General features: G+C 41.9%; 1 protein-coding gene across 7 annotated transcripts in view; it reads right to left on the bottom strand.

Moving 5' to 3' along the window:
* Positions 1-27,169, bottom strand: part of GOLGA4 (golgin A4) — a 125,100-nt gene that overhangs the window by 91,080 nt on the left and 6,851 nt on the right. For 6 of the 7 annotated variants that reach the window (XM_050937859.1, XM_050937860.1, XM_050937864.1 and 3 more), the window contains exons 2-3: positions 22,246-22,344; positions 6,335-6,430 (exon numbers count right to left, since the gene is read on the bottom strand). In XM_050937859.1, the coding sequence (XP_050793816.1) occupies positions 6,335-6,430; positions 22,246-22,344 (195 nt within the window). The remainder of the gene's footprint in view (positions 1-6,334; positions 6,431-22,245; positions 22,345-27,169) is intronic. The other variant, XM_050937862.1, reaches the window with a different exon arrangement.

Raw genomic sequence — 27,169 nt, 5'->3', positions numbered from 1 at the left:
ACAGCAGCATTCATTTCCCACTGCAAGGTAGCAGAGATGGTTACCAGTCATTCTGTACCGTCTGCTGTGCTATTGTAAATTGGCTATGAGATGACAGTTATCAGTCGTTCTGTACCGTCTGCTGCTGTCATGGGTGCTCCTGGCTGGCCTTAGCTGAGGTCGGCCGGGGGCGCAAAGACAAAAATGGGAATGACTCCCCGAGTCAATCCCTCCTTTATGGTTTATCTAAAAATAGAGTCAGTCCTGCCTAGAATATGGGGCAAGTGTACTAGAGAACCAGTGTATCAGAGAACCAGAAAGCACAGCCGCTCCGTGTCAGATCCCGCAGAAATGATGAGCTACATGCCATTCATGGGGGGGTGCCCCTGCAACAACCCTACCTGTTGATTCCTCTCTCCCCCAAGCTTTCTGGGCTACCGTGGCAGTGTCCCCCCATTTGTTTGATGAAGTAATAAAGAATGCAGGAATAAGAAACACTGACTTTTTAGTGAGATAAAATGAGGGGGAGGCAGCCTCCAGCTGCTCTGATAGTCCAGGCAGGACATTAAACGGTGGGGGGGGGGGGGGGGGAGGAGCCCAGCCTCCCGCTGCTATGATAGTCCAGGCAGTACAGAATCTTTTTTTAAGACATGAAAGGGGGGCTGATGGAACTCAGCCCCCAGTTGCTATGAGGACGGTTACCAGCCATTCTGTACCATTTACAGGGAATGACCGGGAGTCATTCCTATTTTTACCCAGGCGCCCCCGGCCGACCTCACCTGAGGCCAGCCAGGAGCACTCACGGGCTAATGATGACAATGGATAGCAGTCATATTGTACCATCTGCCACCGGGAAGGGGAGGGGAGGGGAGAGGATGCTGCTATTCACTGCCGCAGCACCGTGTCTACCAGCAGCATGCAGTAGATATAGGGTGACATATAAAACAAGTCAAGAAACGATTTTTCCCTTTTCTTTCATGGGGGGGAGGGGGAGAAAATTGACGATATATACCCTGAAACACCCCAGACAATGCGTCTGACCCTACAGGCATTGGGAGCTCAGCCAAGAATGCAAATGCTTTTTGGAGACTGCGGGGACTGTGGGATAGCTGGAGTCCTCAGTACTCCCTCCCTCCCTCCCTCCCTCCATGAGCGTCCATTTGATTCTTTGGCTTTCCGTTACGCTTGTCACACAGCACTGTGCTGTGGCCTCTGTCTATCATAGCCTGGAGATTTTTTCAAATGCTTTCTCATTTCGTCTTCTATAACGGAGCTGTGATAGAACAGATTTGTCTCCCTATACAGCGATCAGATCCAGTATCTCCCGGTCCATGCTGGAGCTCTTTTTGGATTTGGGACTGCATCGCCACCCATGCTGATCAGAGCTCCACGCTGAACAAACAGGAAATGAAATTCAAAAGTTTGCGGGGCTTTTCCTGTTTATCTGGCCAGTGCATCCGAATTCGGATTGCTTTCCAGAGCAGTCACAATGGTGCACTGTGGGATACCGCCCAGAGGCCAATACCGTCGATTTGCAGCCACACTAACCCTAATCCAATATGGTAATATCGATTTCAGCGCTACTCCTCTCATCGGGAAGAAGTACAGAAACCGGTTTAAAGAGCCCTTTATATCGATATAAAGGGCCTCGTTGTGTGGACGGGTGCGTTAAATCGGTTTAACGCTGCTAAAATCGGTTTAAACGCGTAGTATAAACCAGGCCTTAGATGCATATTTTTATTTTTGTTTGTAACCATTTTTATTCCAATTTCTTCTATTTGGTACCACTTAATTATCTGTTCTTTCTTAATAAACTTAATCGTGTTTTATTACAAAACCATCTCAGTGCAGCATTTCAAACTGAAGAATAAAATCCTCAGCCAAACCAACAGGCTGGTGCTGTGTACTGTCTTTTTAAAGAAGCAGTGAACTTCATACAGCTTTGTGAGTACTACAGTGGGAGGGGTGGAGCACTGCAAAGGATATAGTTTTGGGAAGACTTGGGACTGCAAGGGCTGTTGGTATCACCCTACAAGGAGAAACCAGGCTGGCAGAAGCCAAGGTCAGGTCACTGTACTGTAAGCAGGCTGCTGGTGCCAGGGCTGGGCCAAAGCTGTCAAGCACAGAAACACCCGCGGTGTTAGGTCAACCCCAGAAGCATCACAACAGGCTAGCCCCCATCACAGTATGCAATTAACAATTTAATGTTAATTATGTTAACTTTTTTGTAGGTTGTCCTAATGTACACACACACACACACACACACACACACACACACACACACACACACCTCAAAGAATATACAGCAAATTATTGTTTTGTAGTGAAAGGAAATAATGTTATTTAATTTTATGTACCACCTAAGGACTAAAAATAGACCACTACACACACAGTGCCATGTTACAATAATTTAAATACATTATGTTCTGAGGTACATAGATTATGTTCTGAGGGTCATATCTTAATATCTCTAAAGTGCATTGCAATCCTTGGATGGAAGGTGCTATGTCAAAACTTTGCTCTTTGGTAAGTCACAAGCTTAACATTCTTTAATGATAGTGGAGTTCAACACTTTATGTTTATTAAAACTAGAACCAAGGAGGCTCTGCTGACATTTCTATAGGCTTGAACTTAGTGCAGGTGAGGTTAGGCTTCCTGCAGGCCACTGGAGAAGCACCACATCACTCCCTGGACTTCTAGCACTGACTGAAGTTCTGAATCAAGATTACTTTGATTACTGCTACTGCTGCTTCAGGCTCTGATAGCAAATAACCCCAGCTCCCCTCACATTATTCACTCCTATAGTGACTCAAACACAATCAGGCAGGAGCAAAGAAACCCTGACCCATGCATCTTCAGGCAAGTAACGAGGAAGAATATGAGGAAGCTGTAAGCAGCAGTAATACGAGGAAGCTGTAAGCAGCAGTAATAATGCAAGTAGCCTGTCTCAGCACTTAATATGCCAGGGTTCTCTCCCACTGATCCATAGCAACCATGACATCACCAAACCAGGCTCTGTGTGCAGACCTCATTAACCCAAAAATGAGGTCATCTTTATTAGTGCAGATTAGTCAGGTTCCACTGTATATAAATGAGGGGTCAGATTGATCGGATATATCCTAATGGAACTTCTCTGGTGCCCCCAACCCAATCAGGTCTCTCTCCATGCACACAGAAAAAATAAATTCTCGGTTTCTCTCTAAGTTTCTATCCTTTGTGGTTACAAAGATAATGTCCTGAGTGTGATCTGATGCACTGCCTGAGTCCATAGACAGCCTGAAAATATAGCTCTGAGAGGTGTGAACTGATCCATATACCTCAATGGAGGGGTAAATCTGAAAAAGTTTAGGTAGTTCAAGTGTCTAAATTGTTAACTATCTTATTACCAGTCATTTTTTCAGAAAAATCCGCTATTTGGGAATTGTGTGTAAATTTTGAAATTGAGGGAGTAGGGTAGGAAGCGGTTAGTGTACATCCCCCCCCCCCCCCCGCCACACACAATCTGACTTCTCATACACACAAGAATTCTACCTGAGAATAATATTTCACCTTGAACAGCTTTCTCAGAATCAACAGAACACAAGGAATAAAAGAATTCTAATTCAGAGCTACCAGACTATCACAGTTTCCCCACTATACTCCAGTTTTCTATACCAGATGCACCCTTTAAAAAGCTTTAAAAATTACAAACACTCTCCTTTCATTTTTAATTTAACCTAGGAAGTTGAGCTCCATTTTAACATTTAGTTTCCAGTGTCCTGAACTCATCTAAATAAATATTTCTTATTTAAACCCGTTAATTTTGTCCCTACCGTTCCCTATATCAAAGGGAGTCAAGAAAAACTGTTCTCATGATCACCTCCTCTCCCTCCACGGGCACACTGTATTTTTAGAAAAGGATTAAGTAAAAAGTGGCAGAGCCACAGATGAAGCATTATTAAAAACCATGGCAATACCCATTAATGCTAAACCTCACATGATCTTTTTTTGAGGGGGAGAGCGGGGGGAATTTGTGCAGCTAGGGGTCCCAGGGAGAGCATGTTCAGCCATCACTTCAGCATACACAGAAATATATGCTCCAAAATGAAGCATAGTGTGCTGTTTTTCAGTGCACAACAGTCTATGGCTGGAAGCACAAATGAATAAAGAATCTAATTATAACTGCAGAGTTTAGGTATGCAGAAAGTATCTAAACTGGAACATGGCCCAGAGTTGAACATGGCCAGAGGAGTGAGGTACTGATCAAGTTCCATGGGATCTCTAATGTTAGTTGGTTAGCACCTCTGGTTTATATCTCAGCAGAAACAGGGCACTCCTCCAGCATCTAACTGTCCTCTTAGCACCATAGAAAAGGACTGATTTAGTACTAACACTGAGGGAACTACTCCACATACTAAATCAATATAGCACTCAAATATCTGTGAAGCTTCCAAGGATAATCTCCAGTCCAGTCCTGCTTAACTTGCAAGATAGGATCAAAAGCACAAAGTGGTATGGCTGCAGGTCACATCCCGATTCTTTTCCTATACTTTATTCTCCCCTAACACTTTCTGTGACTTCTCATATTTCTTTTCCCCTCTATATGGGGAACAAAAAGCAGCCACTTCAGTGGATGCTAAGTGTAAATACTGAAGAATGGGGAGACCAGAGCCCCTTGAAAATGTTATATTTTCCAGTGACTATGCATCCAGAAATGTCGTAACACTGGAACATAGAAGGCAGTCATTCTTCTGATTTTGAGGGAACAGAAGCAGGTGAAACAGTCAAAAGAAGGAGGTTGTGTGAAAGCAAACCTTGGTTCAGGTTGGAAATAGCATTCCTTGGTGTCTTTGTTCTTCCCCCTCCACTCTTCTTGTTCTTGCTTTCCACCCAGCTCCAAGACTGGAAACATTTTACAATGCACAAGACAATGGAATATCCATTTGAAAAAGTAAGAGTTAAGTGTATTTGCCCGAGCGATAGCACACTATTGCACTAACAGCCATCGCACCAGTTAGGCATGGCTGAATTTGTATGTATGAAAACGGTTTTCTGCTACCATTACACTGTATAAATTCAATCATAAGCCAGTTTGTTTATAAGCCAACATCTCCCCCCCCCCCCAAGATAGATAAGTAAAAATGGAAAGAAATGTATAACCCATTCATAAGCCGACCCTATAATTCAGGGGTCAGCAAACTTCGGTTCCTGGGCCATCAGGATAAGCCGCTGGTGGGCTGAGATGGTTCGTTTATCTGGAGCGTCCGCAGGCACAGAGATAAACCTAAGTAAACAAACTGTCCCGGCGCACCAGCTGCTTACTCTGACAGGCTGGGACAGCAACTGGTGGGGAAATTTGGGGGGTGGGGAGGGGAGAGAACCTCGGAGTCAGGGGAGTAACCTCTGATCCACCCCCACATGACCTCACCCCTAACCCGGGATCCCCACACTCTCCCCATCCCATCCCTTTCCACCTTATGTGGGGAGGGCCAGGGGAAGACGTCTCTGGCCTGGCTGGAGTGCTCCAGCAGGCTAGATCAGGCATCACGGCCGCAGCCTGCTCCGGTGGGCCAGATCAGGCATCTCAGCCACAGCATGTTCCAGCGCGATGGGCTGGGCAGCAAGGCCGCAGTGTGCTCTGGGGGACAGGGCCGAGCGGCATAGCTGCAGCCTATCAGCCCCGGAGCTACAACTGCTTCGGAGGCTGTGGATGAGAGAAGCATGGCCAGATGCCGAGAGACTCTGGCACCATCTCCTCCCTTCTGGCTCTGCTGGCTGTGCTGCCTCTCCTTACTCCCTCTGTTACAGGAAGGGGCTTTGTCCCACCTCTCCCTCTCTATACCCATTCATAAGCCAACCTGCTTCTCTGGTGCTTCCCTTTTTTACTACAAAAATTCAGCTTATGAACCAGTACCTACGGTATATAGTAATATATGCTGCAAATAGCTTACTTTTTAAAGTTCTTTTTCAGAAAAAGCACCACCATCAATGTTTATCATACCCATTTTCCTTCAAATATCCAAAGACAGACATTAAAAACTAGCAGAAAGACTTACAGCAGAATTTATGGATTGCAGGCAAGGAACCTACAAACCACCTATGTGGCAATTGTTTGTTGAAAGTTTGGGAAGAATGCATTTTCCTGTATAACAGAACAATGTTAATTTTTTGTGTTAAAATAAGTTCACATCATACAGCTCACCAGCCAAGAGCTATCAGGTATTATCCCTAAATTTTAGTGCAGGGTTAGCAAGAGGGTAGTCAAGATGCCTTTGTGAGACTATAAGCCATAAGCAGCACTAGTTTTGCCTTCTAGAATTAACAGTATTCTCCTCCCCCTGCTAAAGGCATCACTGAAAAGGGCAGGAGGACTCACCACACTGTCACTCTGTGGTTTAGGTCGTTTGGGATCCAAAGCAAAGATAGTATACTCAGAGAGAAAAGCAGGCTCTGCTATCATCCCGGCTAGCAGCTGTGTCATTCAATGCAAAAAGCAAGGAGATGAAAAACAAGTAATGAGAAAGGGAAAAAAAAAATCAAAGAATGTTGCAAACGTTTATCTCACCATCTCAAATTTCTGCACAGTGCTAAAAGGGTCTACAAAAAGATACAATACGGTACATGTAACCCACTGAGGAATACAAAGCAAGAAGAGAAATATATTAAATTATTCATTATCATAACAGCCAAGATCTATTATATTGATTATTTGGAGAGGAAAGAAAGTGGTAGCAAAAGTGTGCCCTAATTTAGCCTTGCATGAGCAAGTACTATTTTGCATCGACCCTATAGTTTTATTTATAAACATCTATGAAACAAGTATCTTGTCCTGATATGTTAATTAGCTTATGACATAATATATTTATATTGAAAAGTAACATCGGTACTTTCATATCTACTCTAATACAACTATTAATATAAACTATGTACTTCTGAATATCTATCTTTCCACTAAGACTCATTAATTAGATTGTAAAAAGTCCTTAAACTCTGAAATGCTAAATTATTTAGGATGTGCTCAAAACTGTACTTTAGCTATCACCTCCATTCATAATAACTGGAATCATTAGGAGTTACAAAATGATACAAGAAACTGCTAACTCAACTGGTAGTGTTTACATTTAAAATATTTGAATCAGCTTAGGAGCTAAGCTTGTAAACTCTCAGAAAGTAAAAGCATCCATGAAGAGAGACTGTGGAATAACAATTCAAATCCATTATTATGAATTCAAGCATGTTTTACTGTTTAATGTTGTTAGAATGATGTAACATGTTTCAATACATTGCTATAATTAATATATATTAATATATATGTGTTAATATATTTCAGACTTTAGCTGACATTCAGAAACCAAAGGCCAGGCTATCTTATCGCCTAACATGTTGATCAATTCAGAAATTCTAGACTTGAGTAATCTGCTGAGTGAATCACTTAGAGCACTTTTCATTTGCAACTGGTTCAGAAGGAAACCATTTCTCGATTTCAAGGTCCTAAGTATTATGTCTAGGGAGAGACACCATTGCAAAATGATTAGGTTCCTGATCTTTTTTAAATGGATACATAAAGCTTCCTGTTACTATGTTTATAATTGAAATTACGACACAATTTGATCTCTGGGAAGATTTAGAATAACACATACATAAACAATGATTTATAATTACTGTTTATTACAGAAAATGGATGACGTGCTTATTATTGTATTAATAAGTACCCCTAGTGGTCTCTGGATATTACAATCTGAATCAGGGCTAGGAAAATAATTTCAAGAGGCTTAGTTCTTATTTCTTCCCATCCCTTGGCTCTGTTATTTAAGGCAAATATTTGCAACAGAAATATAAATGAGAGCCTCAACAGATTTCAGTATGTGGGTGTCTAAGTACATGCCTATTTCATCATAAAGATCAGCAACCAGACTATTTACTGGATAATTCCTCCAGAAATTGAGGCAGGGAGGGAGGAAGAGAAGAATCCTTAACCTTGCCCTGAGGCCACTCTTCAACACCAGAACCACTACCTAAATCTCTTTGTTGGAGTAACCTCTATGCTCTCCTGGCTCCCATTAAGCAAGAGGAATAGCCAACAGATCTGCTTCAGTGAAGCTGGACTCCGCAACACGTGCCCATCTGCTTTAATCACACACAAATCTGAGTAGCTGAGCCCTGAACGCTGGTCCTCCAAAAAACCCTAAAGCTAAAGAAGATTCCTCCCATCCAGTAGATGCACTACTCTCTCAGTACATCAGCATGGAGAGTAAAATAATAATAATAATAATAAATAATAATAATAAAAATCACACATATAGTTCACAATACCACCCTCTATATTAGCAGAACCTCACTGGTTCTACTATAACAAGATCTTCTGCAGCCAGGTAGGCGAGACCGGGATTCAGCACTTAGAAAATTGTGAATTGCTGCGATTACCAATGCCTCAGTGGGGTTTCATTATGAAACCACTATGTTGCTTAGTTCTACTTCTCAGAACTATGCTGTAAATGTTTAACTTCAGTAAAGGCTTCAGCTGCACCAATGTCGGCCACACTTGAGATGTAATTCAAGCACAGTAGAATATAGAATAAATATTATCTCTAGCAGCCTACTGGATGATTTATCAAGGACTGTCTTGGACATGAGATACCTTTATTGCAAAGTTCACCTGCTGAAAACAGTAAATTACAGGGCAAAGACTCTCAAAGTGCACAGTATTTACAGCAGAAGGGCCAGAAGGACACAAACAATTGTAAGTACAATCTAATACCCATTCATTCAGCTAAATACACTTGTGCATTTGAGAGAGTTGCTAGAGGACACTTTCAAATGTAAACTTATTCAAGTGTGAAAAATCCATCTTTCATCTCTTTTTTTGTTGATCTTCCCTTTCTAGGTGAGGAGAAAAGGGTACATTAAATGAAAATGTTTATGAGTGAGATTTTACACAAGCAAAAAGCATAAAATTCTAAGTTACAGTTCCCACAGGCCTCATAACTTTGGTGATAATTCTTCTGGTTTATATGTGCAAAAAGAGCAATGGCAAACATTACATATGCACAAGTGGCCAACTTACAATAGTTGTGGGAACCATAACTTTGAGTTTTACGGTTTCATGACTTTGGGGTGTGTAAAATCTCAACCATCAATGTTTCACTAACAGTTTTTTTATTTATTTGTATAAATAACTAGCAGAGCTAAAACTATCAAAGAAAAAAGTGACTTTACACTAGTTCTCTTTTGTGCTTATACAAGATCAGCTAAGACAATGAAATGCAAATTGTAAAACTTGTAAGTAGAAAGCAATAACTGCCAATAATTAAAGATTTATGAAGATTTCCAAAATGAAATGTATATTAACTGTAGCTCAGTTGATTTAGGATATTTTAAAATGTGACTAGTTTGATTTTACATTGTCAAGAATTTCTGGAATCAGATAGTTCTGAATAATGACTGCACAGTAATGGTATATTAGGTGTTTGTTTCTCACAAGACTAAATAGTTAAATTCAACCATGGCATTATTTAGTAATCTATTTCCACAGAATCAAAGAACAATAGGGTTAGAAAGGACCAAAAGGATCATCAAATCTAACTCCCTGCTAAGATGCAGGATCTGTTGAGTCAACTATTCAAGACAGACTGCTATCCAGCCTTTTTTAAAACCTCCAGTGAGGGAGCTTCCATGACTTCCCTAGCCAGTTTGTTTCATTGTCTTACTGTTCTTAGTTAGGAAATTTTTCCTGAGATTTAATCTAAATCTTGTATGCTGTAATTTGAACCCACTGCCTCTTGTACTGCCCCCTGTGGTAAGAGAGAACAATTTTACAGTCTTTTTTATGGCAACCTTTCAAGTATTTGAAGACCGCTATCATGTCCTTCAGCCTTTGCTCATATGGCTTGCAATCCATCCCTTTGATCATCTTTGTCCCTTACCAGTGGATTTTTTAGTTTCTCCAAATCTTTTCTATACAGCAGTGACCAAAACTGGACACAGTACTCCAGCTGAGGCCTAACCAGCGCTGAGTTGAGAAGTACTATTATCTTCCATGACTTGCATGCGATGCCTCTGTTAGTGCAACCCAAAAATGCCTTTAGGTTTTTTTGCAACAGAATTGCATTGTTGACTCACGTGGTTGTGAGCCACCATTACTCCCAGACCCTTCCCAGCAGTGCTGCTGCCACCCCAGTTATCCCCCATTCTGTATTTGTGCATTTGTTCTTTTTTCCCTGAGTGTAGCACCTTACATTTGCCTTTGTTGAATTTCATTTTGCCGTCTATATCAGTTGTTTTCAAACTGAGTGTCACGACCCAGTCCTGAGTCACAGAACGTAAGGCACTGGGTCGCGTCGGCTCTGGTCAGCACCGCTGACCAGGCCGTTAAAAGTACCATTAGTGGTGCTGCCTGGTTAAGGTAGGCTAGTTCCTAACTCTTCTGACATCACACTGCGCCCCAGAAGTGGCCAGCAGCATGTCTGGCTCCTAGGCGGAGGGACCTCGGGGCTCTGCGTGCTGCCCTGCCCCAAGCTGGGGTGGGGCGGTGCCTGTGGGCGAGAGCTGCATGGAGCTGCTTGTGTGCCTCCACCAAGGAGCCAGACCTGCTGCCTTAACACCCCCGCTGCGCCACTGACCGGGAGCTAGAAAAGGAAAGCTGCTAAGCACAAGGAAATCACAATTTCTAGTCTGTGCTCTTTCACTGACATTAATAATTCTGTGCACACTTCATTGTTATTACCAACCAAGGCCACTTTAGATGACAGGGTAATTTAGAGGTTGAACACAGTCATTTCTGTCAGAGCTGAAAACAGAATCCAGGGACCACAAAATGTGCTGCACCTCTCAGAAAGTGCGGCACAGAAAGTATAGTCATAGGGGGTATGCAAAAATGGTTTTAAGTCAACTTTCTACCACCCACATTCTAGGCTGCTCCATGGGCTGCTGCAGCCCTACAGGCTGCTCTAACTTACTAACGCCTTACCTTCACCCTATAGTCTTCTCTGAAGACCAGAACTGCTGGAGTGCAGAGCATCCTGACCAACCCCTATCCTGCCCGACATGCTATGCCCCTAGCACTCCTTACGCCAGGGCTGTGAGGAGGGATACCACAGGGTCATGTGCACCAGCTCTATGCTACCCCCGCACTGGGGTAATTCCCTACGGTGCTATGCCTTTTTATGCTGTTCCAGCAGCATAAAGGGGAATCAAGTTAGAAACTGACTTAAATTCCACTTACCCACACTGCCTTTCAGAATGTGCCAAATCTAGGTGCTTGATTGTGCATGATGTCTAATCACTAGACCACACCCCCACCAAAAACAAGAACAGAACTCAAAATTCCTGATTACCCGCATTCCTTTGCTGTCAAGCAAATAGTGGGGTCAATCACCAGTATATTGTGTGTCATGTACTTATTTGCATTGTGGTAGCGCTTAGAGGCCGTCATCGTGGATTAGGAAACGAACGTGCTAGACACTATACAAACAGAACAAAGAGACAGATGGGCTTACAGTCTAAGGCTATGTCTACACTAGACAGCTTACAGTGACCCAGCTGTACCAATGCAGTTGTGCCACTGTAAGATCTCTAATGTAGCTGTTCTATGCTAATGGAGAGAGCTCTCCCATTGACATAGTTAATCCACCCTCAACAAGTGGCAGTAGCTATGTGGCGGAAGAAGCTCTCTCACCTAATACTAGTCCACACCAGCACTTAGGCTGGTATAACTTATGTCGCTCAGGGGAGTGTTTTATTCATATCTGTGAGCAACACAAGTTATAGCAACATAAGTAGTAGTGTAAACATAGCCTAAGTATAAAATATCTTCTTACAGTAGCTGATCCACAAAGAGACAAAAGCTGACTACTGCTATTAGTTCCTCCTTTACTTCAAGTGGTAGAGATGTCAGCTGTGGATCTACAGGTTTGGGGTTACAGTGCTGACGATGGATCCATGGAGGATGTTAATATGATTCTACATTAAAAAATGTGTTCACTTATCTTTTTACAAAAGCAAGGAAATTAAATACAAAAAGCTATGTTAAAAGAATGTTACAAGTCAGAAAGTCAATTACTCAATAGTTAGGAAATGCCAGAAAGTAGGCTGCCCAGGAGAACCATAATTCGGTCACTATGTATTACGAAAAAGTCTTTAACAACATGATTGTGTATTCTTTTTTCCCCACCAGACTCCTGCCATTCAGTACATAGAATGAAATTGAAAAAGAGGGTTGCAAGAAAAGGGACAAATGTGATAGATTAGTTCATGTCTGTATGCCTCTATATCAAACTACAAAACTCCATTTTGTTTTGCAAGTATCATTTTGGTTGTAAAACTGCACTATACCTTCATTGTTGTCTTTTTACTTCCATCGTGGACTAGAATTCCAGGAAGAATTGGCAGAGGACTAACAATGCAGAACAAACAAGGGTGTTAATTTAGATAATCCTCCAGTTAAATGGAAACATGCTCAGAGAATGAGCTCACTGCAGCCTAGGCAAACTAATTCCCTCAGGTAGGCTAATACCTAAGCAATGGCCACCTGACAAGGAACTTGATGTCAGTTAGGGAGGCCACCTGACCTTGGGGCAGGGGCAAGAAAGAGAGACAGACTGGATCTCATTGGGTGGTGGTGGTTCTTTGTTTTTTTGGGTTTCTTCTGAGAGAGAGAGACAGACAGACAGACAAGAACCAGAAGACAAGGCTGTGCTGGAGAAGAAGGAGGAAGTGAGGAAGGCCCTAGCATTTAGTCAGTGTCCTTGCAGAATCCCAAGAGGCTCTCAGAGAAGTGAGGAAATGGAGGCAGGGATTTGCACACAGGTTCTGGTGTTTTCCCTGGACCTGTATCTCTACGGTGACCAGATGTCCCGTTTTTAAAGGGATGGTCACATATTTAAGCCATCCTGCAGGTGTCCTGACTTTTTCTTAAAAACGAGCAAATTATCCCTTATTTTCTGTCTCTTCCTCCCATTAGTACTGGCAGGTCCTGCTGCTGGCTGGATCCCTGCTCAACAGCCGCCCACCTACCAGCAGTGAGTGGTGGGGGCAGGGGTGTCTGCCAAGTTGTCGACGATGAGGGTGGGCACTGGGGCAAAGCTGCAAAATGTGGGGCTGGTCGCTCCCTCTGCTGGTCTGTCAGTGCAGCCCCCGCTATGTGCCATCTCTCAGCCAGCATGACCTCGTCCCAATCCTGTTTCCAGCGAGCACTGGCTGTACGCTGTGAACGGCGGTGGCTGGTGAGTGCAGGCAGGCACCAGGCAGGGTCTCGCTTCTGCTGCCCACCCACTGGCCCTTTACGTGGTCCCCCTCTCCCTGTCCTCTCCCTGCTTAGCCCCCTCACCCCTCCCCCAGCCCCACTGCTCCTCATCCCCCATAACCCGGCAGAGCGCATCCTGCTCCGAGTTCTGAGCGGAAAACCAGCCCCTGGTAGGAGTGCTCAGCTCACTAACAGCCTGGCCAGCAGACTCCTTCCTTCCCTCACTGCCTCTGGCTGGGCCAGCGCCCCAGGAAAGCCCAAGACCCTCTGGCTCAGGGCACTGGCCAGGAAGAACCGAGCCCTTCATGTGCCAATGCCCCACAGAGCCCTGGCATGGGGAAGCCTCTCTGCCCCTCAGCTAAGCTCTGGAGTGGCGGGGAGGGAAGCGATTTAGAGCCTGTTTGCACCCCGACCCCGCAGGCTTCACAACAGCCTCTTGGGCAAGGACTTTGCACCCTCTTCACCCCCCACCTCCCTGCCCTGGTCCTGCTCCCAGAGAACGTGAGGCTGCTCCGTCCCCTAGGCACCCTCCTCTGCTGAGCCACCTCTCTGGCTGGGTTCGCTGAAGCCCCTGCACTCAAGTTCTCTGGGCCCTGGTGCACAATGCATCCTTAGGGCTTAACCCCTTCCTGCCTGAGCTGTAGCCAGGGGACAGGAGGCAGCTGGGTTATGTTGGTGGCTAGCAGCAGCCTGGAGGCGTTAGCTGCCTTTCAACACTGTGCAGGCAGGAAGGGACAAGCTGCTTCCAGCCACAGGGAAGCAGGGTAAGGGGGAAAGAGAGCCAGGTCATTCCCTCCCCCTCCCTACCCCCAATGGCTGGAAGCAGCTCCAATCCCTTCCCTCCTGCACAGTGACAAAAGGCTGCTGCTGGCCACATTCTGGTGTGAACCCTGCCAGAAATTTGGGGAAAGGAGGCACGTGACCCTGGCATGCTGCCCCCCCTCCATGTGTTGCCTTGGGAAGATGTGGCGTTAGATGCCAGGAGAGGTGGGTCCGTCCCGGGGACCCAGCCAGGCATGGAGGGTGGAGAGCACTGGGTTGGTTGGTCACCCTCCCTCCCCCTCCATGACAGAAGGATACGGGAGTATCTGTGGGCTTGTCTACATCACAAAGTTGCAGCGCTGGTGAGGGGGTTACAGCGCTGCAACTTAGGAGGTGTACACATCTGCAGGGCATCACCAGCGCTGCAACTCCCTGTTTGCAGCGCTGGCCGTACTCCCGTTTTGTCTCGGGCGTAGAGGATCCAGCGCTGGTGATCCAGCGCTGGTAATCAAGTGTAGACACTTACCAGCGCTTTTCTTGACCTCTGTGGAATAAGCAGGTATCCCAGCATACCTGAGGAAGCCTCTGGTAATCAAGCTGGTCTCCTTCCCCGGTTTGCTCTCGCGTTCCCCGAACCCCGAGCAAGCAGGTCTCCTTCCCTGCGGTTTGCAGGGTGGTTCGGGGAACGCGAGAGCAAACCGCGGCAAAGCTGGTCTCCTTCCCCGGTTTGCTCTCGCGTTCCCCGAACCCCCGTGCAAGCAGGTCTCCTTCCCTGCGGTTTGCAGGGGGGTTCGGGGAACGTGAGAGCAAACCGCGGCGAAGCTGGTCTCCTTCCTCGGTTTGCTCTCGCGTTCCCCGAACCCCCGAGCAAGCAGGTCTCCTTCCCTGCGGTTTGCAGGGTGGTTCGGGGAACGCGAGAGCAAACCGCGGCGAAGCTGGTCTCCTTCCCCGGTTTGCTCTCGCGTTCCCCGAACCCCCGTGCAAGCAGGTCTCCTTCCCTGCGGTTTGCAGGGGGGTTCAGGGAACGCGAGAGCAAACCGCGGCGAAGCTGGTCTGCTTCCCCGCGGTTTGCTCTCGCGTTCCCCGAACCCCCGAGCAAGCAGGTCTCCTTCCCTGCGGTTTGCAGGGGGGTTCGGGGAACGCGAGAGCAAATCGCGGCGAAGCTGGTCTCCTTCCCCGGTTTGCTCTCGCGTTCCCCGAACCCCCCTGCAAACCGCAGGGAAGGAGACCTGCTTGCTCGGGGGTTCGGGGAACGCGAGAGCAAACCGCGGGCAAGCTGGTCTCCTTCCCCGGTTTGCTCTCGCGTTCCCCGAACCCCCCTTGAAGCCGCCCAACAGCGCTGCAGTGTGGCCACATCTAACACCACTTGCAGCGCTGGCTGCTGTAAGTGTGGCCACTCTGCAGCGCTGGCCCTATACAGCTGTACTAATACAGCTGTAACAACCAGCGCTGCAAAATTGTAGATGTAGACATACCCTGCGTGTGACCTCGCCCCATATAAACCCTAAAGCCTTAAAGATAAGATAGATAAAAAGAAACTAACTACACAGTATTTCTTTTAAACTGGGGCTCAGTCAACTTGATGTTAATTTGAACATTTGTACTGCATAGTTCTGACTGATTGCCATTGAACTTGCTTCAATACGAGTAATTTTACTAGATGTCCCATATTCAGCACAGGGAAGTATGATCTCTCTGTGTATCTCTCTTGTTTTTTGTATGTGAGTAAAGTGTGATCAGTTTACAAATTCCATTGTACAGTCTATGTGTTACTTTCTTTCACTGTCACATAGTCCCTTTGTGCACTGGAAACTCCACAGCTTTGGTGGAACTCTGGGAGCACGCAAGGGCTATGGGGAGGCTTGAGAGAACTGGCTCTAGTTTCTGGGCCTAGGTAGTTGGTCTGAGGAGTCCCCATGTCCAAAAGGGGTGTCAAACCCTGGCTCTGCACTTGGGAGTGTGTGTCCAGAGCAAGTGCCTAAACTGTGCACAGAAAGCTTAAGAGCATGTGGGATACAGCAGGTGGATCCACGTTCAGCGACCGGGTTAGTGACTGCTAGATGGTGCTCATTCAGGGTTATAACAATGTTCACTTGTTTTGGAGGCACTGGACTAGGACTCAGGATAGCTGGGTTCTGTTCCTGCCTCTACCACAGGTGTGTATGAAATGCAGATGAACTATCACAACACACACTCATACACACGAGCCAAATTAAATTTTGTATGGGCAGCTTTAATTCCAGCATTTTTTAACTTGCTGATGCTTGACTTAGCAACTTTAATGTTCTTAATCCTAAGGTTCTTGACTCAGTTTTTGTATGTAATCTACTATACAAATTAATACAACTCCTTTCTTCATATTAGTCACAAACACACCACTAAGCCTTACACTGGAAATTCACTGTAGTTTAGTATTCAAAATACTGTAATTTTTTTCTTCAGCACTTTTTAAGAAAACAATTAGACATTACTATTATGATAGATGCTTTTGAAAACCACTGTTAATGATAATGGTTTTGTTTGCTTTCTGTATAAATCAGGTAAAAGTCATGTTTGAAGTACAGCCCAAAGGAAAAATGTTCAATTTCTAATTATATGAAGTACTCCTGTAGGGACTAAAAAATTTCAGAAAACTAAATTATAAAACTACTTTCTGAAGGAAAACCTCTAATGAGTAGAGATTTAAAAACTAAAATAACTAAAGAGTAGATCGTAAGAGTGCCAGGTTAACCGCTAACAATGAACTTCAAAAATAGTATTTTGAAATATTAGCAGTGGGCTTAAATGTAAAGATCTAATGTTAACAATAGCACATCAAGTTTCTTGACTGTCATATTTATGGCCTAACTGTAGGATAGGGATCGATTTGGCATACCTTCAAACAAAGCAATAACATTACAGATAAAACCTTTTAAAGGCAAGCCACAAACGTGAAAACAAATGACATTAGTAAGAACTGCTTCCCACCACACACACATTTTCTCATTGAGACCCATCTCCAAGACATAAGTGCCCTCCAGCTAACATATACAGAGACAACTCTTGAGCTTGTTGGAAATATAAAAAGCAAGTTGTCAAGCAAGACAATATCTATATATCAAGGATTTCTCCTGCAATAAAATAGAAGGATGTATATTTGTTTTGCATTCTATTTCAGAAAGAGTAAACATCTGTATCAAGAACAGCCTTTTTCTTTTTGTTGTTTCTGCTACAGCATACAATCTAAGCATGTCTGTATAAGCATGTATAACTGCCAAAAGTATATACATTGCTAGATTTCAAACAAATACCAGGTTACATATCCTTCAACATTTTCAAATATTTTACTTTCCCATTTGACAGGAAAAACTAGTATCCATGCATGATAATGGATATTAGAAGCACTTCGGATGAGGCAGAGCACAAATGAACTGAAGTAGCAGCATTAGCAAGGGTATTAAGACGAAGTGCCTTTGTTAGATTGGAAAGGCCAGTTTCATCTGTCTTACTTTCTTATTAGACCACCCTGGGAAAAGGTTGCAGTTAATCTAAAACCTATTGTAATATTAAAAATTATATGCCAACACAAACATCTTGCAACCCTAAAATAAAATGCACAAGCACAGGTCTGGTGGCTTAGCTTTATTTCTACACTCTATAAGAAACTCGCAAGATTCCTTAGCTGTGTAAAAAAGGAACATCACTTACTTCCAAAACACATCCTGAAACTGCCAGGCTGAGACCCTTAGACCAGCATGAGTAGCTGCCCTATAGCAAAGGCTCTCAGATGATGGCCCAGAGTTACATTTGTTACCTTCTGCAAATGAGCAGGGCATGTGTGAGCTATATACTGTATAATTCTTAAAAAGAGAAAGAAAACTAAACTTTTATAAAAATGTATTGTTTAGCAGATCCATTTCTCTTTAGAATCATGATGTGGGGCAGCAGCAATGAGCTCTGAGTTAGATCCAAGCACAATTCAGAACTGGCAAAGGCCAGGATAGCAAGGAGGTAGCAAATTATATTGGGGGGGGAGCATCATAAACTGCTCTGCAATGATGACTGCATCCATAGTGAGCCAATTCTTCCCTCTAACCCAGTTGTTTTCAACCCTTTTCCATTTGTGGACCCCTAAAAAATTTCAAATGGCAGGGTGGACTCCCTTGAATATCTTAGGCATAGTCTGCAGACCCCCAGGGGTCCACAGACCACAGGTTGAAAACCACTAATCTAACCAAATGGGAGGCTGAAAAGGAAAGGGAAACTAACCACCAGAAGGCAAAAATCTCTCCAAAAATGTGTGGTTGGTCAAGTATGCAAGTCTTTCAAAATTTCAAAACATTATCTCAGACTTAAAATCCATTCAAACTAAGTGGAATATAACAGTAAAATATTAAAGAATGCTTTATATAAATGTAAAATTTGTTACAAAGGGACTATCTAAATTTCTCTCAACATTTAAGATATTTCTTCAAAACAAGCTGTCACAAAATCTATGAACAGTGGAACTATTTCCATGATTCCAAACATTTGAAGTTTTAAATATAAACATTTCCATGCACGGTTTGCAAGTTGGACTCTGCAGCACTAAGAACCTGCAAGTTAAACTGACTAGAAATACAACAACACTGCAAACAATTTTAACTGTGCTGGTCTCAGGATATCAGAAAGACAAGGTAGGGGAAATAACATTGACACTTAATTCATTGATTTTCATTTTTAAATCAGAGAAATGCAAAACAAAGAATGAGTATAGTGAACAATATATTAAAATGTAGACAATTCCCAATAATCTAAGATATAAGTAATATATTTTAAGACCCATATATTGCAAAGAGATTTTTTAGCTAACAATATTCCTTTAAAATAAATCCCAAATGCTACTATATGTATTTTGACCTATTTTACTTAGCTACAATAACACTCCACTGACAATTTTTTCTAAAGAGAAGCACCCAGTTTGGCCAAACTAAAATGTTTCTTGAAAAACATGCCAAGGAAGGCATGTGTGTTCAAAAACCAATTGTACAATTTGGTCTAATTCTTCAGGTCATGATGATTAAGAATAAAAGCTACTACACAAACTCTATTCTATGCATATCTGGTCCAATTACACTTAAAATGAAAATAAATATATACAAGCTTGTTTTGTTGTTAATCATCATGTTTAATAAAAAGGAATATTTTAATTAATTTCAATGTCTTGACTGAGATAACTTCTTTAATGTACATTATTATAAAGAAACTTATTTTCATGTAATATTAACAAGAATGGTTCTAAATAAATCTGGGAGATTTACTATCACTTTTCAACTGTACTACTTTCTGCATTTCTAATTACAGAATATGCTTCACAACAGAATTGCTATGAGAATTTCTAGGTTGAGAGACAATCGTATACCTGAGCCCCCTTATGGTCCTCTTTGTTTTCCGTCCCTTTGTCCTATTTCCCTTTCTCCCCCTCCCTGCCTAAACAAACACAGAAAAATAGTATAACTTGCTTCTTGCCTCTTTCCAGCCTTAACCACTGTATTTAGAGCATGGGTAATGCAACTTGGCATATCCTGTGGGCTGCCTTTGATTCTCCTATTTGTCTGTAGAGTGTGTGCGTTACTGTGTAGACTGGAGAAAAATAAAGGTCAAAGGCAACATTAATTAAATGAAGTACAGCAAGATGGACTCTATGGCAATGAAAAGCACTAAGAACAATCTCAATGCTACAAATAGCATTGAAATGAATCAGAGAACACATTACAAGCCAGACAGCGTACGTATATTTTTTAAAAATAACTTTTCTATAAGGAGGCTTTCATTTTTAATTATTTTTAAGATATGGGCTCAAGATGCAAAATTTGGACATACACCTGAACATCAGTTCTAAGTTTTGGTTTAGGGCCATCTTTATTTTTTAAATTGTCATGGTACTGTACACAACATTGCAGAATGTGTCAAATAAGCAAGTCCCAGCTTCAGAGAATTGCTGTATTAAAAAAAAAATTCAAATATGTAATAACACAACACAAAACAGATTAGACCCAAAGTGGGCTATAGGTTTTTACAAGCTAAGCTGATTCAAGGAAGAAATGAGTCTTAAGAATTTTTCTAAAGGAAAGGTAGGACGGCTGGTGAACATTAATTGGATACTGTTCCAAGCATAAAGAGCAGCCTAACAGAAGGCAGGAAGTCAAAGGTGGGCAAAAAAGACAAGGCAGCAGTTAACTGAAGGTATGTGTATACTGCAATTAAATACCCGGGGCTGGCCCATATCAGTCAACTTGGGCTTGCAAGACTCAGGCTGCAGGGCAGTAAAATTGTAGTGTAGACTTAAGGGCTCAGGCTGGATCCCAAGCTCTGGGACTCTTCCTCCTTATGAAGTCAAAACATCTATACTGCAATTTTACAGCCCTGCGAGCCCGAGTCTACTCACACAGGCCAGCTGTGGGTGTTTAACTGCAGTGTAGACATAAGCTTCTTTAGATGAGAGTAATGTATAGCAGAGAAGGTGCTGTAGGAGATGGGTACAGATAGAGGCAGAGAAATAGTTGTGCAGAGCCTAGAGAGTGAGGGATGAAGAGCATGAATTTGAGATAGGAAAAGGGTTCAAGCCTGTAAAGAGATTAACTTTGATTAATCTTCAGTTTTTGTTGATTTTTTAACTTAATTTCTAACTTCAGTAAAGCAACAAGGTGTTATTTCTTAGAAAGGTTATTCAACTTTCATCCACATTCTTCTCTCCATTGTACAGAGATGCTAGAAGAAAGGGGAACAAGAATTACAGCAGTGCTACAGAATAAGATAAATAACATCAGGGGAGTAACATCAAGGTGTTGAAAAATTACAGGGTACAAGGTGCTCTTTGAAAGTCTTTATTTTCAGTTTAGAAAAAATAATATATCCTAGGGATTATCCCTATCTTTGGATGCCCCACCTCCCCACTTTGGCTGCCCCATCATTAATAGGTTTCTGAAAGTTCTACTGAAGAGGGTTTACTTGTTTATAAAGCTGTGCCACAACTAAAAAAGAAAATTAGAGGTATTACAAGAACCATATAAAGTTGTCAAGGACTGGAAAATTAGTAAGCTGGTCACACAAATAAATAACATCACCATCACACAAATAAATAACATCACCACATCTAATGCCTTATGCTTTCACTTTTTCACACACATATACTGTCAAGCTCCTATTAAGAAAATGCCTGAAAACGAGCATCAGTCATTCAAAGCTGTGAGTAATGAAATTCATTAAGAAAAAGTCAGCCAACAGATTCTCTACTTTTTGCACTGGTCATTGATGATATGAATTCCAGCTGCCAACAATTCCTCTTTCATGTAGGAGTGAGATGGCTCTTATGAGGTAATCTGCTCTTAATGCAAATTGTTGAGGTAGCACAAGTACAGTTTTTCCTGAATGATTACAAAACTTCCCTTGATATCTTTAAAAATTTAGCTTGGATGGCACTGGTTGCTGACATTTTGGAGCACATATGAACTGAAATTTTCTCTAGGGGCAGCTGTGGATTATTCTGTCTATATTCAGTAAGGTAATCAAACTAATTGGAAAACTTTTAAATTAGTCTTTCAAAGCACAAAGGAAACTTGCAGTAATTTTCTCTTGTTTCATGCTTCATTGAGGGAACCAAGGAATCAGGCAGGAACCATCAGAAACTTGTAAATCAGCATCTTTTAGGGAAACATCAGATCTAGCTGTGGGAATATTTTCTTGATGATCTAATGAAGCAAATAAGGTGGCAACAAACCCTCCAATCCAAGAACCTATTGACTCAGCAGCACTGACTAGGCCATTTTCCTCCATGTACCATTAAGCCAGGTTTCTCTTCGGTGGCTGTGATAAAAATGAAATATTGCAATTGTCCACTGATCAAAACTGACAAATTATTTCCCCAATACAACCTTATCAGCAAGACCAGCTCAATTCAGTGTGATGAATGAGTGCATATAACAATGAATCTCCTTCACAATTACAGCTCACTTTTTGAAATTTCAGTTACTTCAGTCATAGTTACAAAATCTCACCTGCTTATGGTTAGAAGTCATGGAAAAGGTCACAACATTTCTCAGCCTTGAAGTGTTACTAGCTTGAAAAGTTTAGGAAGCCTTGCTTTACTGATATTAAAAATGCAGAGTTTAATTTGTATATACAGATGAGGTGTTGAGAATACTAATAAACAGTTCTTAGATGAAAAGGTTTTGTGTAAAATGATAAATGTGATTATACACTTAGATATTTTGTAATATGCTACAGATAAAAAGTTTACGAAAAGAAGAACAGTGCCCTGAACTGACCTCTTTGTCTGGTGTTAAAGTGCCTTCATCAGATTGTTCTGTAAGTGAAGATGTTCTGCTCCTGTTGCCTGGTGATGGTGGGGAAGATTTGGAGTGGGTCTGCATGGAGAAAGTGCACAAATTAGCAAGCAGTTTGAACTAATTTCACACACAATTCTCCAGTGTTGTAATATTTCAAATGACAACTATTAACTGCAGTGCTCAATATAGCTTTGCTAAAGCATTCCATAAGATTTTCTTAAAAAGAAAAAAACAGCTCTCCCAAGCACCTACATGACAGATCTTATCTTGACTCAAAGCCTATACCACAGAAAAGGCCACAATTCACAGGAAAATGGCCACACTGGGTAAGACCAATGGTCCATCTAGCTCAGAATCCTGACTTCCAACAGTGGCCAATGCCAGCTGCTTCAGAGGAAATGAATAGAACAGAGCAATCATCAAGTGATCCATCCTCAGTCATCCATCCACACCCAGCTTCTGGCAGCTAGATGCTTAGGACTCCCAGAACATAGGGTTGCATCCCTGATCATCTAAGTTAACAGCCACGGATGGACCTATACACCATGAATTTATCTAATTATTTTTTTAATCTAGTTATAGTTTTGGCCTTCACATCACCCCCCAGAAACAAATTCCACAGGTTGATTGTGCACTGTGTGAAGTATTACTTCCTATTGTTTATTTTAAACATGATGCTCAATAATTTCATTGGGTGATCCCTAGCTTCTGTGTAATGCGAAGGTGTAAATAAGAAAGTCCACACCATTCATAATTTTAAGACCTCTAAAATACACCCCCGTTAGTTCTCTCTTTTCCAAGTTCCACAATGCCCATCTTTTTAATCTCCTTCTCACATGTAAGCTATTCCATACCCCTAATCATTTTTGTTGCTCTTCTCTGTACCTTTTCCAATTCTAATATATCTTTTTTTAAGATAGGGCAAGCAAAACAGCATGTAGTATTTATGGTGTGGGCGTGCCTGGATTTATATAATGACATATATTCTGTCTTAATACCTCTCTCTTTCCTAATGATTCCTAACATTGTTATCTTTTTTGACAGCTGCTGCACTCTTGAGTAGATGTTTTCAGAACACTATCCACAATGACTCCAAGCTTTCTTTCTTGAGTGGTAACAACTAAATTAGACCCCATCATTTTGTATGTATAGTTGGGATTATGTTTCCCAATGTGCGTTAATCAACACTGAATTTCATCTGCCATTTTGTTGGCTAGTCACCCTGCTTTGCGAGATCCCTTTGTAACTCTGCAGTCTGCTTTGGACTTCACTGTCTTGATTAATTTTGTATCATCTGCAAATTTTGCCATCCCTTTTTCCAGATCATTTACGAATATTTTGAACAGCCCTGGTCCCAGTACAGGTCCCTAGGAGATACCACTATTTACCTCTCTCCATTCTGAAAACTAAGCATTTATTCCTACCCTTTATTTCCTGTCTTTCAACCAGTTACTGATCCATGCAAGGGCCTTCCCTCTTATCCCATGACTGCCTACTTCACTTATTTGCCTTTGGTAAGGGATTTGTCATAGTTTTTCTGAAAGTCCAAGTACACTATATCACTTTTTTCCATGTTTGTTGATCTCCTCAAAGAATTCTAATAGGTCGGTGAGGCATGATTTCCCTTCACAAAAGCCAGGTTGACTCTTCCCCCAACAAATCATGTTTACTTATCACTCTGATGATTTTGTTATTTAATACAGTTTCAACCAATTGGCCTGGTACTGAAGTTAAGCTTACTGGCCTGTAATTGCTAGGTTTGCCTCTGAAACTTCTTTAAAAATTGGCATCACATTAGCTATTCTCCAGTCATCTAATACAGAAGCTGATTTAAGCATTAGGTTACATACCACGCTTAAGTAACTGTGCAATTTCATACCGGAGTTCCTTCAGAACTCTTAGGTGAATACCTCTGGTCCTGGTGACTTATTCCTGTTTACTTTATTAGTTTCTTTCAAAACCACCTGTACTGACATCTCAATATGAGATAGTTCCTCAGATCTGTCACCTAAAAATAATAGCTCACGTGACAGAATCTCTCTCACATCCCCTATAGTGAAGACAGATGCAAAGAATTCATTCAGCTTCTCCGAAACAGCCTGGTCTTCCTTGAGTACTTCTTTAGTAGCTCAATCAAATTGCTGCTAGTTTTTGAGTCTTTGCCTAGCTGCTCTTCAAATTCTTTTTTGGCCTGCCTAATTATACTTTGACACTTGACTTGCCAGAATTTATGCTCTTTTCTATTTTCCTCAGTAGGATCTGGGTTCCAGTTCGTCAAGGATGCCCTTTTTACCTCTAACCAGTTCTTTTGCTCTGTTGTTTAGTTATGGCGGAACTGTTTTGGTCCTCTTACTATGTTTTTTAATTTGGGGGTATATATTTAATTTGAGTCTCTATGATGATATTTTTTTAAAAGTTTTTATTTGGCTTGCAGGCATTTCATTCTTGTCACTGTACCTTTTCTCTTTCATTTAACTAGTCTCCTAACGTTTAAGTAGTTCCCTTTCTGAAGTTAAATGCTACTGTGATGGACTTCTTTGATATTTTCCCTCCCAGAAGAATATTAAATTTAATTATATTATGGTCACGATTATCAAGCAGTTTAGCTATATTCAACTCTGCAACCCGATCTTGTGCTCCACCTAAGATCAAAAATTGCCTCTCTCTCCGTGGGTTTTAGGACTAGCTGCTCCATGAAGCAGTCATTAATGGTGTCTACAAACTTTATCTCAGCATCCTGTCCTAAGATGACATGTACCCAGTCAACATGCGAATAGCTGAAATCCCCCATAATTATTGAGTTTTCTATTCTTATAGCCTTCCTAATCTTCCAGAGCATTTCACACCATCACCATCCTAGTCAGGTAGTTGGGAGTATATTCTTACTGATATACTCTTAGCATGGAATTTCTATCCATACAAATTCTACGGTACAGTTTGATTCATTTAAGATTTTTATTATATTTGATTCTATGCATTCTTTCACATATAGTGCCACTCATCACCTCCACCAGCACAAACTATTCTGTGATTCCTATATATACACTGTACCCTGGCATTACAGGGTCCCATTGAGCATCATCATATTACCAAGTTTCTGAGATGCCTATATCAATATCTTCACTGAATACCAGGCACTCAAGTTCACCCTTCTCCAGTCAGTCCCAAGAACTTGCAGTGAGGCTACATTAGCTATTTTAATAATTTATAACCATGGCTCACACTTAGTACTACAGATCTAAGGCCTGACAAATAGAGATGGTATGTTAGTGTCATTACAAAGCAGTTTTACGTTTAAAGGTTTGCGTGCATATTTTATATATATTTTACACATACACAAACACACACACACACTTATTCATTCAATCATTTTGATGGGTAGTGTCTTCTGGTTCCCTTAACTTATGCATTTAAATGATCGCAAATACAAGTGGCACAGAAACTTTATTTAAACTTGAATGAACACAGTTTTTAAAGGCAACTCATACTTTTTCTGGATTTTGCAGGATTTATCTTTTAAGAAATATAAAAATGTGTATTTTCCTCTCAATGTATATTTTTCCATTCACGTTAATTAAGGCTGTGATATCAGATATTTATCATTTTGGAGGTTTCTATTGGGATGTATTATTAATTTTCTGCAGCTTGGGATAACTTTGTTAGCTGAGTAACATGACACATTATATGTTTAATATTCTACATGTGTAAATATATGCAAAAGTCTGGAAAGTACCCTATCCTGTGGCTAACAACTCCAGAGAACAGCAAGTAACATAAAATTACTGAAATATACACTAATTCTAAGTAGCAAAGAAATCTTAAACTTCATGGGTAAATTAAACAGACTTTTTGGTTTAGGCAATTATTAATTTTTGCCAACACAGTCAAAAATGAGTGGCTCACAAGGAAATTTCAAGGCTGGGGATGGGGATGGGGATGACAAGAAAATAATTCAACAAGAGCATTTACAAAAAGCAAGACAAAAAAAGAAGCTGCACAAGGAAAAGTGAGTAGAAGAATTTAAGACAGTTTTTATGAACAAAGCGAACTTTATTGTACTGAATAGCTACAATCAAAAGACAAATTTTACAACTTTTGCTGAGTCCTCTCTATACCATAACCAACTCAGATGTAATTTACTAGTCTCATCACACTCAAATATAAAATATCACTATGGACTAACTAAAATATTAAAATACCAAAAGCTCTATGCTATAGATAAAACTAATATGATATCTCATTGTACATGTCTAACTACGGTTGACAATATACCAAGAATTACAATTACTTTTGTCGCAAATTTACTGTTTGACTTCCAGAAACATGTGATGATAGTAGCAGTATCTTGCTTTCAATACCTCTCTATACTTTCCAAATGGATGGCTCAGAAGAATCAGGCATTGAGCATTCAATGTTTTATGACATGGATAGTAGACTATCCACCCACCGAAAAGAAAGGCCTTGGCTACACTTGAGCGTTACAGCGCTGGTGGTGGCTTTACAGCGCAGTAACTCACTCCCCGTCCACACTGGCAAGGCACAAACAGCGCTCTATCTCCCTGGCTACAGTGCTGCTTGTACTCCACCTCGACGAGAGGAATAAAAAGAGAATAGCCCTGCTGCTGCAGCACTGGGGTGCCAGTGTGGCCACCCAAAGCGCTCTGATTGGCCTCCAGCAGTATTTGGCAGTATCCCAGCATCCCTGTTATAGCCACTCTGCTCATCAGTTCAAACTCTACTGCTCTGTCCTCAGGTGACCAACCATCAGACCTGCCCTTTAAATTCCCCAGGAATTTTAAAAATCCACTTCCTGTTTGCTCAGCCAGGTGTGGAGTGCAATCAGTGAATCTTTCCAGGTGACCATGCCTCCACGCGCCAGACGAGCCCCAGCATGGAGCAATGG

Source organism: Gopherus flavomarginatus, chromosome 2 (assembly GCF_025201925.1).
Source record: "Gopherus flavomarginatus isolate rGopFla2 chromosome 2, rGopFla2.mat.asm, whole genome shotgun sequence".
In the NCBI taxonomy this organism is placed as follows: Eukaryota; Metazoa; Chordata; order Testudines; family Testudinidae; genus Gopherus; species Gopherus flavomarginatus.
This window is presented reverse-complemented; position numbering and strand designations above follow the sequence as displayed.